This window comes from Euprymna scolopes, chromosome 14 (assembly GCF_053919585.1).
Source record: "Euprymna scolopes isolate OS-2025 chromosome 14, ASM5391958v1, whole genome shotgun sequence".
Lineage (NCBI taxonomy): Eukaryota > Metazoa > Mollusca > Cephalopoda > Sepiida > Sepiolidae > Euprymna > Euprymna scolopes.
In genome coordinates this window covers 66,573,051-66,586,643 of record NC_136495.1, presented here as the reverse complement: position 1 = coordinate 66,586,643, position 13,593 = coordinate 66,573,051, and the positions used below count along the sequence as shown (strand labels likewise).

Sequence of the window (13,593 nt, the reverse complement as noted above, 5' to 3'; positions counted from 1 at the left end):
AGTTTTAATAATTACATGCATGGTTTAGATATCTTATGATGCCAAACTTTTATTCCAATTAATGGTAATATATATATATATATATATATATATATATATATATATTTCTAAATATAGTATAAATATTATTAGTAGTAATATTGTGGGAAAAGTGCCGTTTCCATTTGTAATCAGAATGTCGGTGAAAGTTTTCACAAAGAAAAACATGGTTGGAAAATTTTATAATATCTGTCAATACCAAAAGACCCTGTAAAAATCATGACTCTTATTTTCGAAGGTTTTTGCAATGCAGAAAAAATTCAAAGCGGAACACATCGCCAGAACAATGGAAACAAACATATATATGAAACGCGTATCATTGGACACAATAAATGGCGTGACGAATATATGCAACCAAAAAAGTATCGATGCCACATGTCCGATGATTATCAAAGAAAAACTGTTTTTATTTGCGCCTTTCAATACACCTGGATTTCAAGGACATATTTGAAAAGAATATTTTGATCTCTTACAGATTCATATCATTATAACATTTGAATCTTTTTACTAATCCTTGTGGATTACGACGGCTATTGTTTTGGGCAGCGATAATTACAACCTAGCAACTTTCTATGGTCGTAGACTTTTTGTTCGTTTATATGGTAGTGAGTTGCTGTTGTGATAGTCGTCACTGCGAAAAGCCGAGACGAACTTGAAACCTTTAACCTATCATTTTATCTTTGGTACCGAATTGTGTGGGTGTTATTTTATGACAGTCTCAAAACATGGATTATTTGGATTTTTCAGACTACTGTTCTCCTCTTAAGTGTTTTTTCGCAACGTTTCAGCCGATATAACCCCCGATCGTCTTTGAGTGTATCTTGTCAAACACGAGAATCTTTCTGTCGAACTCAGGGATCTTTTTATTGAACTCGGGAATCTTCATAAAATATCGAACGAAGTCCTTTATTTTATTCATGGGGCTAGCAGGCTTGTGTTCCGTCAGCTATAGTCGGACAGAGGTTTTCAGTAATTAATAATCGTATTCTTACTATTGCCTGCACTGTGGATTGAACCTCAGAAGAGTGTCAGTTGTCGTAACAGATAAGGTTAGATTGGACGAAACTTTATGAAAATAACGCTCGAGATGAGAACAGTAGTTCGAATGATGCAAATAATCAAAATTATATATCCTCATTTCACAACTTCAGAAACATAGTGTCAAACCAAGTTAAACTATGATGGGTATGAATGAGGTTGCCAAAGATAATATGAAAATATGTTAAACTTTTCAGTACGTGCTGTATTTCTATCATGTTTAAAACTGTTATAAAGATAAAGTTAAAAGACAGTTTAAGCATATAGATGACAACTACGATGATAATGATGATGGTTCAGTTATTCAATAAGGATCGGTGAACGTATCCGCTATTCTGCTTGGTTTACAAGAACATTTTGGGTGAATTTTATCTTAATTTATATTTTCATCATCTAATACAATTGTAATCGACAGTTTTAAGCATGAAACTGATCATTAATATCTGTTTGGTAGCCATGCTTGAATCATTATCAGTATGAAATTTATGTAGCACATTCCGAAAAAAAAAATACAATTGAAACCCTAACAAGATTTTTAAAGTTCGCACAAAAATATAACAACTTTAATGTAAAGATGCTTAGACATATTTAATATCAACTATTATTGATGGCATTTAATTATCTGACTTAGATGGTGTTATTTCGAATTCCCAATAGCTTGTAACCATCTTCTGCACCACAACAGGCAACAAACAGTTACAATTAAAGAAAAACGTCACATAATCTTTTTTTTCAGGTAAAATTTTATAATTAAAATTTATTTTCATTTTCTGATATATATTTTGTCTAAAAATTAATATTCAAGTAAAAATGTTACTTGATTAGTAAACACCATCAAATAATTCGAATTAAAATCAAGCGATGTTTTTATTCAATTGTTTTTAATGTGCAATTATTTGAAATCGTTTAAATGTAGTTCTTTATTACCGTATGGTACAAGAGAAAAAGTCCATTGACGGTCATACACGCCCACGAATTCGGAATAGCGGAATCTAGATCATATAATTCAATAATAATATTATTATCATTCGAACATAGCTTCCAGCCATTAAAACATTGCAACTACATATTAATTTAAACTTTAATTGACACATTAAATGTCTGATTACAATCTATTTTTCATGACGAAAAAATGTTTGGATAAATAACGATTTTGATCCGAAATGTTCTTGGAGATCAAGCGTCGTTTCCCCGATCCCTATTGTCGATTTGTACAATGACGTTTTCTTTTATAGGACACGTTACTTGCAACTGTGCATGATATTAATAATAATTCGTCGTCTTTTTATTCTTTTATTTTTAAAGAAACATGATTCAATATTTTTTAGTGGTATTGTTCCTATTTTTAAATATCTATGTTGGTAGAAAATCAGCTGTGAAAATGTTTTGATTGTCAAAGGTTTATGGAGAAGGAAGTAGTGCAATTGTCGATCTGCTGACTAGTGTGAGCATCTGTTTTAAATATATTCTACTCATGATATATTCTGAATATATTTACAGAGCTTGGAGCAAATTATGTAATGTTATGTGATTAATATATTTATATCTCGTTGAAATTATATAATTGTTGTAAAACTATAGAGTAATTCAAACTATCTTTATATATACTATATATATATATATGTGTATATATATATATATATATATTTCGAATATAAATTTCAAAAACAGAATTTTTTTTAATAGTTCGACCAGATCAGACTAGAGCTATATTAAAATGTATTATTAATAGACCACCAAATTATGCGTAATGGTAGCCTCATCGAGGAATAAAATATGTCATATATTCAATATTAAATATATTTTTGTGGTGGACCGAAACAATTATATGCTGTGATTGAAAAAATGACATTTCCGTGAATTTCCGAGAATTTTCTTCCCTTATATTTCATATATATATATATATATATATATATATATATATATATATATATATATATATATATATCAGATTTACTTTTTTAGATTAGTATAAATTATAATTTTTATAATTTTCCTTTTGTACTCCTTATTTAATTTGAGACATGTATCACTGTTCTCTCTTATATCCGATTGAGACAACTTTCTAGTCAAATGTTCAGTAACATCCAAACTCTTCATTGAGCTTGACTCGGTGTTACAGCCACTCCTTGTTGGGATGGAGGTAAATAACAATTTATTCATATGACATAATTGCAAAGGTATAACCGAAGTCATATAATAAACAGGTTATTTATATGAAATGAATTTTATCTAAAATAGACGATACTATTGAATTCATCAAACTAATTTCAGTTTCTATTTTGAAACACGCAAGCCAGATGCTAGCCATGTGTTTTCTGATTTATTGCACTGTCTGAAACGATATTTGGAATATTATCTGTCCGTTAAGGACGTTTTCTTCAATCTGAGTATTGGATCATATTATCGATCTCATGATGATATGGTAGCAGAAGATATCTTTTATAAGTTCGCAAAATATGCTATCGATTACGCGCTGCTATTAGAATAAATGAAGCATATTTTACCATTCGTAATTGTCGCTATTGCACATGCGCGAATACTTGCAGACTCATCATATTTAAGGTAACTGCAGACGCTAGGAGTCACCAATTCCTTGCAGAAATGCATTCGTAAAAATATGATTTTCTTTTAAAATACGTCAACAATTTGCATTATTTCTTTGATATGGTGTGGAAAATATTATCTGCCCTTCTAATTTGATCTTGCTTTTATTCTAATCTTTTTTTTTCATTCCTTTTGTGTACATTTTATCTTGAATTGAATTCATGAAATTTGTTTTCTATTGAAATGTCTACACTAATTCTGACTCGCACTATCATATATTAATTTTTTCAACGTTTCATCAAAATAATAATTTAGATTACGTCGACTTTGAAAAATGTGCTGTCTAGCTACATTACTTGGCCTTTTGGTCAAGATCAAAGTGTAGTATCTGTTCTTCCGGTGCTGCGCTTCCATTTCTTACACTTCATATTTTAGTTTAACGACAATCCATTAACAACTTCATTGTTGCTTATAGGATTGTATTTTAAGCTTTCAAAGAAGTATTTATCCTAAACTGTATTTAAAATGTTTAAGTTATTAATACTTCTTTCATTTAACAATTTCCAATGTGCTATATAAGTAAACAAAATGTTAATATTAAAACTATTGACATTTTACTCTCAAGGCAAAAATAATTATTTACTTTTCAACAGAACCGTTAAACCATAATTGGTTTTAATTTTTAGACAAAGTCAAAAAACTGGAAAATTATACTATGCAACAGTATAAAGAAACACTACTTAATTGTTGGTGATATTTATTTATTCACACATGTGCAAATAATTTGTTTTCTAATCAAAATAAATTTCGTAGATGATTTCAGTAGAAACAGCACACATTTCAATTTCATAATTGCTTCATTAGAGTAAATGTTGGAACAAAAAACATCCGTGCGATTTGGAAATTACCCCGCGAAGAATACTGTAAAACGTTAAGAACTGATTCACATTTAATTGTGAAAATATTTTCATCGAATTAAACGATGAAAAAAATGCGAATTTTAGTCTGTTACAAAAGAAATGTCAAAGCACTATTTTGTGAATTCAATTGAAAAGATAAAAGAAATTGTATGAAAAATCATCTTTTTTCGTACAAATCCTCCTTACATCAAGACCTGTAGTTTTTTTTTAGTTTTATTTTAATTTTAATTTTTGATTCAATGTGAAATTCTGTTTGGGTCCAAATTCTAATGAATCTTTAAGTGTTATCTATTTCATAATATTAATATCGTTTTTCCATATGTGTATTATATATTTAATTTGCAATTAACTGTTTTTCTAAATATTGCATTCTTTATATTTTCTTGCATCGTAATTATGTTAAATACGTAGTATGATTAGCATCATAAAAATATTTGAAATTTCTAGAAGTAAATTGTTTACAATGTCTGAAGCATTCGATCAACTATTTTTTTTCGTTCTTGTATTCAGAAACTTCCGACTCATGTAACTTCTGACCTGTTCCAGATGCATCTTTCCAAACATGGGAATATTCATGTCGGACTTAAGATCCCATGCGAAATTTTGTATCGAACAGTTTATTTTATAAATATATATAGACTGTTCACACTTCGCCAAGCGAAAATAACATAAAATCGCCATTTCTATAAACATTGATTTTATGTTCGTTATAATTATTATCGCCCGTAGTAAAGGTTGAACCTTCAACCTCTACAATAACTCAGAACTGTATCAACCAACGTTCTTAAATGTGACAACAGATATCCATCTTCGATATAAATATTTCTAATTTGACTAATGGGTTTCCAAGTTATAAATACTGCACGTGAAGGAGGTCGGAGGTTAAATCAGTCGAAATGATCTGAATCTAGCAATCAAAGTGCAGATAAACTAAACACCAAATTATTATTTATCTAAAACCATAATCCTAATTTACTTTTCCATAACCAACAGAATGAATAAAAAACCCAATCCTAACACGAACATCAATAAAATAGTCGTACTATTTACACAAACGAGTTAATTCATTTAAACTATTTTGATCTTACTTCTTTAGAATCTTGTATGAAATACTCTTGCCATTTCTAATTTTATCCGTGCTGTACCCTTTCAGTTGATAAATCAAACAGACGTCTATCTCAGATCGAATTGATGCGTATGAACCTGAAGAAGACCGAGAAAACCGGAAGTGACAGCGAAGATGATAGGGTAAGGTTTTTCAACAGGGAAATGGGTTACCTGATCAGAAAATGTGATTTTATTCGTGTGATCTAGTAAATATATAATTGTTGTTTATGTTAATGTATACGTCCAGTATCACAATCAGTTTTAATCCTTGTTATTCTTTGATTGGTCTTATTTTTAACAAGTATGTTTCCGTTTTATTTGTGTTATTTTACATTTAATTTATTCAATTCATTTTTATCCTAGGCACTATTTTAAAATACATTTTCATGTTTAGATTTTTCATTCGTAGAATGAAATGTAAAAGAAATGAAATTTCATATATCACCTTAACGCATCTATTTAAGTCTTTAACACGATAAATGTTGACTGCTTTATTATTCTTATAAACAATCATTATCATTTCTTATGCGCGCTGATGTTAATAATTATAAAAATTTTGCTGAAAACATGTTTTATAAACTTTCAATATAAGTTGTACACTTATTTTTATATGAAATATGTTTATTGTTTATTCATGAACAGGTTTAACACTAGCAGCAAAGCAAACTAGTTAATTAAGCACCTGGAAGATTGTTTTATTGTTTCAAGTTTACCTATTCTTTCAAATTTGATTTCAGTTTCAGATGTGAACCTGTGGGTTTTGATCTTGATTCAAAAATCATCTCTTTTCACATGAAGAAACAAATTGATACCGAGAGTTCTTAATAAAAAAAACTACATAAATCAAATACATATAGAATAAGAATTTGGAGTTGTGAATAAATTCATATAAAATTGATTTTATTATAAACCGCTTAAAGTTAAACTAAGATTTTATACAATTTAATTATTTAAATAAATAAACTATTAATGGGCAATGCAAACGTTTCAGTAGAATGATCACCCATTTTTGAAAGATAAATGATATTAAGAATCCAATTTACTCTCCTTTTCAATGGAAGTAAAGTCAAAGAAAAAGTTGCTTATTAATGTCGAAGATATTCAGACTCTCCAAATCACTGTGGTTTCGGATAAAACAAACATGTCCTCAATATAGAATGATCTGTTCAGTTCTGAGTGAAGACAAGGCTAATACTACCATTTCATCAAATCGCAAAGACCAACCCCACAAACTATGTTTGCATGTCTATACGTATTAGAGATAATAAAGCCGTCTAATATACAGACACAAAAACCAAATTAATCTTGCTGACAGCTTCGCGATATTGAAATCTGTAGCTTATATGCAATAAGCAAGATATTTTGCCGATTTTGTATCAGTTTTAATTTAAAGTTATTCATATTGTAGCGACAAATCCATATCTCAAACGATGGCTATCGGTCATTCTTGACTGATGCTGGACAGAGACGGTTGTATATAACGGATGTAACCATATAGCAGTGGAGGCTCTTTTAAATTTTCGTTCATCTCATTGAGGTCCCACAGCTTGGTTTTGATTTCGAAAGAATTAATGAGTCTAAAACCAAAACAAATTCTTTCAAAATGTAATTACATAAATACACATTATTTTACTAAATATTAAAATTGTATTTTTATATATTTTCTTAATCTTTTTCTTTCCAACAATGTGAAAAGCTAGCAATGTAATTTTATTTAGTTAATACAGTTTATAAAATTTGCATAAATACGGATATATATTAATACATAAGCAAATGTAATTTATTTGTATTTAAGTCTTAATTATCTAATTCGCAGAAATATCAGTTTAATGAAGATTCTCTTAATAGAGCATTTTCAAGATTATAACTGAACTCATGTTTCTATTTTAAACTGATTAACTCGTGAAAAATGAGTATTAATAATAAAGGCTCACTATATGTTATCACCTACTAATTATGAAACATCTATTCTTTTGACTATAGAAATAACAATTAAGCTTAACCAAATGCCAGCTTTTATTTCTAGTTTGGATATCGTAACTTTTGCAAAGAGGTTTTTCAAAAACCTCTTTGCAAAAATTACGATATCCAAACTAGAAATAAAAGCTGACATTTTGTTAAGCTTAATCGTTGTAAGTAATGTTATTTAAACAAGAATCCTTGGATTAAAAAAAAACAACAAAAGAACCCTTCTACATAAACACAATATTTATTTTCACATGTTGTATTGTATTTTATTCCTCACAAAAAGTGAGGAAGATTTCAATTTCCATGCGTCATCAACATGGCATAATTTGACATGTACACTGGTAAAAATACAACAATTGAAGTACAAATACCTCAGTGAAGAATGTATATTTTCAAACCAGACGGTTAAACATTCAAACTGGTTTCTCTTTAAGTTCGCATTTTGTATATTATTTTTTTTATTATTATATGTTGTTTTCCATATTAAGAATAGGAAATATATTTAGCATCAAATAGTTTGTATGCTGCAAGATCAATTTGAGAGAACACACACATATATGTGTGTGTGTGTGTGTGTGTGTGTGTGTGTGTGTGTGTGTGTGTGTGTTATATGTATTATACTATAATATTATTACAAACTTTTCAGTAATAAATTAAATAAGACCTAATTCATGAGTGGATTTTAGTAGATTCATTGAGTGTGAGTGAGTTACACAGAAATGTTTGCGCTTTATTCCCGAAGACATTCTCCATGTGATAATACATAAGTTAACAAACTAGATAAATTTCCTTTACTCGTCGTTTTGTACACTAGTTGTCATGCAATTATTTTCTTCCTTAGATTGATGTGAATTCGTATGCTTTAATAGATAAATTCGCAAAAAAGAGCGGCTTCTATATATATATATATATATATATATATATATATATATATATATATATATGCATATATTTTTTATCCTCTTTAATTTTCGAGAATTAGCTATTGTATTTGCCGTATTCGCTTGTATCCGTAGTATATTCGGATCCATCTGAATCCCTGTACAGTAGGGATAAAAAGTACTCAATACGTTAGTAGAGCTGAATATGTTTTTATTTTGCAACCTCAAAATATTAATTTAGACATTACAATTGTTTCCGCTGATAGGGAATTTCTCTGTCTGCAGAAACAATTGTAATGGTAAAAGTTAATATTTTGAGGCTGTAAAATACCACCTCCATATATATATATATATATATATATATATATATATATATATATATATATATACTAGCGGGCGTACCCGGCGTTGCCCGAGTGTTTGTTTCCGGGACGGGGGGGGGGAGTTTTAAAAAATTTTATGGTAGGTAAGTAGGAAGGATCAAACCCGGAGTCATGAGTAAAAGTAGGAAAATAAAGTGTGAAAAAAAAAAAAAACATCTGCAACGTTAACAGTTCGGCCGCCAAGAAAAGTCCATTCCAGTTGTTTAGGAAAAAAAAAAAAAAACGACTACGGTAGGTCGGCGCGAACGTGAAAATATAATGTGAATTGTCCAGCACGCTAACCACTACGCCACAGAGCACTGCATCTTAGTTTAGTGATTTTAAATAACTTCACATGAAAGGACTACGAAGCCAAACCGGTGTTCTCTTCTCAACTGTTCCTTGTGAACGATCCCCAAACGGTGTTAAGTGGTGGCAGGGGGAGGAGGAATTTATTAGAGAGAAAATATTTTACCACTTCCATTGATCTTAACCGATTTTGGCCGTGACTTCTTAGCAGAAAAAGTATAGAAATCTAAGATTATCGAGGAATTTGAGAAATAATAAGCCTATAACACACCTTAGATATTGTTCTGGCGTTTGTGCATATTATATTTGCATGAAATATCTTGATTTTTAATCCTATTAATGTCAAAATCAGACGGGAAAAAATGAGTTCATTTTATTTATATAGAGATATATACTAGCGGGCGTACCCGGCGTTGCCCGAGTGTTTGTTTCCGGGACGGGGGGGGGGGGAGTTTTAAAAAATTTTATGGTAGGTAAGTAGGAAGGATCAAACCCGGAGTCATGAGTAAAAGTAGGAAAATAAAGTGTGAAAAAAAAAAAAACATCTGCAACGTTAACAGTTCGGCCGCCAAGAAAAGTCCATTCCAGTTGTTTAGGAAAAAAAAAAAAAAACGACTACGGTAGGTCGGCGCGAACGTGAAAATATAATGTGAATTGTCCAGCACGCTAACCACTACGCCACAGAGCACTGCATCTTAGTTTAGTGATTTTAAATAACTTCACATGAAAGGACTACGAAGCCAAACCGGTGTTCTCTTCTCAACTGTTCCTTGTGAACGATCCCCAAACGGTGTTAAGTGGTGGCAGGGGGAGGAGGAATTTATTAGAGAGAAAATATTTTACCACTTCCATTGATCTTAACCGATTTTGGCCGTGACTTCTTAGCAGAAAAAGTATAGAAATCTAAGATTATCGAGGAATTTGAGAAATAATAAGCCTATAACACACCTTAGATATTGTTCTGGCGTTTGTGCATATTATATTTGCATGAAATATCTTGATTTTTAATCCTATTAATGTCAAAATCAGACGGGAAAAAATGAGTTCATTTTATTTATATAGAGAAGAAGAAGATATATATATATATATATATATATATAAATATATATATGCATATATATATATATATATATATATATATATATATCTTATCTGCGGAAACAATTGTAATTGTCTAATTTAATATTTGGCGGTTATAAAATAAAAACATATTCAACTGTACTAACATATTTAGTACGTTTGATCCTGCTTTTTTACCACTTGTACCTCTAAGTATATATATATATATATATATATATATATATATATATATATATATATATATATCATGAGTATTTACCTATTACATTGTAGAAGTGAAATAGCAAACAACAGTATATGCCGAATAAACTTTACTTATAATAATATATAAAACAGTCTACTCTAAGCATGCACGTACGATGATACAACACATTCACAAAAATTGAGTGTGGCACTTTATACAAAACAAAACTATACAACAGGAAGTAGAAGTCGGTCGAACTTTTGTTGGACTGAAGCATTCATATTGGCTAATGAAAACTTTAATCCGCAGTCGGGAATAAAAATTAATCGTAATGGTTAGTTAGAGAAAATAAACATCACATGTATGGATAAAATATCAAGTGACACGAATTCCACGGGAATAAAATGCGGATGATTCTGTGTAGTTTAATATATGTTTTTGTATCTTAGTATATATATATATATATGTGTGTGTGTGTGTGAGAGAGAGAGAGAGAGAGAGAGAGAGTATGTGTGTAAATATATAGTCCCCGTAGTTTAGTATAAATATATATGCATTGTTTTATATATATATATATATATATATATATATATATATATATATTTAATGCGTGAAAGAAAGCAAAGTTATTGTAATTTTACGTTTTTCGATCATCTTTAACATTTAGTTGATATTTATATACATAATATAATACATATATGGTGTATATATGTGCGCGTGTATGTTTACTTTATCTTGACAATTTAATAAGTTTGATTTTAAATATGTCCGCAAATAAAAATCAGTTGTAATTATAGTTCTATATTCTGAGACTCAGTGACACAATAGAAACATATGTATTTAATAGTTAAAGTAGTCACTATTGTTGTATTAACTATTGTTTTTTTTTTTTTGCTTTGTCAGTCAGATTTTAATTCGACATTTAAAAAAAAACTCATGAATACTTCCATAGATAAAAGTCGACTCAAATGTTTCTGCACATTTTAAAAGAAGGTTAAGCTTATGCCACAGTGTAAGCAAGATATTCTGATTGATATACTTTGCTGAGCACTATGAGGTCTTTCATATATTGTGTACTATGACATCTAGAATTATACTTCATCGTGATAAAGCTAGACGATGCACCGCACAGATTATCAACGTTCCCTGAAGCAGAGTTTACCAGCCTAGAGTTCCTTAAGAAATTGACAAAGGTTTCTTCAAGAGATACTGATAAATAAGCGAGTATTATTATAGAAGATTATTATGTTATTGCTTATTTGTGAAAATGAATGTTTAGGGTTATTTTTCAATCCTTATGTTTATACATGTACTGGATTGTGAATAAACTGGAAAAAGAATGCAGCCATGTTTTTAATCGTCAGAAAACCATATTGATTTTATTTAAATAATAAATTTGAAAACGAATACATTTTAAAACCCAAACTTGAAAACTGGTCATATAAAGAAACATATTGCTTGTATGATGAGAAGAAATAAATACATAAAATATTTTATGTTATATTTTCCTGTAACTCAATATTTTTGGAAAGGTTCCATGAAGGTAAAAGGATTAGAAAACACTGCCTTATAGAATATACGTGAAAGGTTATGCATCATCACCTGTATTCTCTAGTTCTTCTGTCTACAGATTACTATATTTTTACAAGTTTTCAATATCATTTGGGTATGCTAAAACTTGAGGAGACAAAACTGAAATCAGTCAGCTCTTCTTGCTAGTTCTTAAGAAGGATTTTATGAACGTCGTTTGCGAAAGTTTACTGAGATATTCAAAAGGACTTCGTTAACATTTAAATACATCTACTACTGCTCTTATTGGTTTACTGAGTCTTTGAATACTGATGGAAAAACTTATATTACTTATTTACACTGCTGACAGAAACATTAAAAAAAACGTCACATCTAGGTCCAATTATCAAACTTTTCTCATAATTGATCATGCAATTTGTGAGTTTTTAAGAGTAAATGTTAATCGCAGAGCTATCTTTATCCCACTGTTTTCAGAAATATTATGCTGGATGAACGAACTTCTGTTCATATAGTGATTACAACTATGAAGTTATTTAATATGTACATCAATATGGCGTATCAACCGATGAGGTATATATTTATCAAAAAGTATATGGTCCCTATATTGTTGCTTCCAGTGGCATTGGTGGTGTATATGTTGCCAAAAGTAGCCATGTTGTATATTTTTCTGTGAATAACAACCAACAGCACTTTGAATTTATACAGTATATATATATGCAAACATATATATAAAATGTTCTACTTTAAATATATGTATGTATATAAATATATATAAAATATATTCACACTTGCTTTGCTTTTTTATCTTTTCTATATTCTAATATATTATCTTCTGATTGCTTTTGTGTTGATATTATTATAAATTTTATGTTCTTTCATCGATATCGCCATGCATCCATTCATTGTATTTATGATTATTGTTTTGTTATTTTGTTTCGTATGTGTTGTGTTTCTAGCTACACATTTCTATGTAAAAGTTTCATCATATTGAGAATTTTCGAAATGTAATGCTGCTTTAAAAGAGATGATGAATATTTGTTGTTACCCAGGTTACATAACATGCGAAATTCGTTCACATTGGAAACTTACATATATTCGATTGATATAGAAATGCCGAGGAGATCACAACGTCTAATAGTATTCCCGGTCAATCATATTTTGCTTTTCTGACCGATTTTTGTTCTGACCAACAAGTAGAATGACATTAGCAAACATTAGCTGCTGAATTATTCGAAAACATGTATCTGATATTTTCCTTTCTCATACAGTATACATATAGTTACATGTGTATTTACATATGTATACATATTTATATGGATATAAAGAGAAAGATAATACAAAAAAAACGCATACTCCAGCGACTCTATTTCAAAAACACGAAAGTATACAAAGGAAATATGCATCGATTTTCTTTCTAAATAAAGCGTATATTTATTCTAAAAACAAGTGCTGTTTGAAATAGGAGAACAAAAATAATGTTATCTAGAGGAAGTTATACGAGTTATTTTGTGATGATTAAAGCTTGACTTTCTGGGAAAATAAAGAAAGAGCGATGAAAATAAAGATAAAACCACTAGAAAAGAATTTTTCAATTGTTGATTTACATATATATATATATATATATATAT

General features: G+C 29.5%; 1 protein-coding gene across 9 annotated transcripts in view; it reads left to right on the top strand.

Annotated features, from left to right (window-relative positions):
- The window catches only part of LOC145293050 (twitchin-like), a 359,249-nt gene that overhangs the window by 25,399 nt on the left and 320,257 nt on the right, over positions 1-13,593 (top strand). For all 9 annotated transcript variants that reach the window (XM_080139370.1, XM_080139366.1, XM_080139369.1 and 6 more), the window contains one exon: positions 5,698-5,792. In XM_080139370.1, coding sequence (XP_079995496.1) covers positions 5,698-5,792 — 95 coding nt within the window. The remainder of the gene's footprint in view (positions 1-5,697; positions 5,793-13,593) is intronic.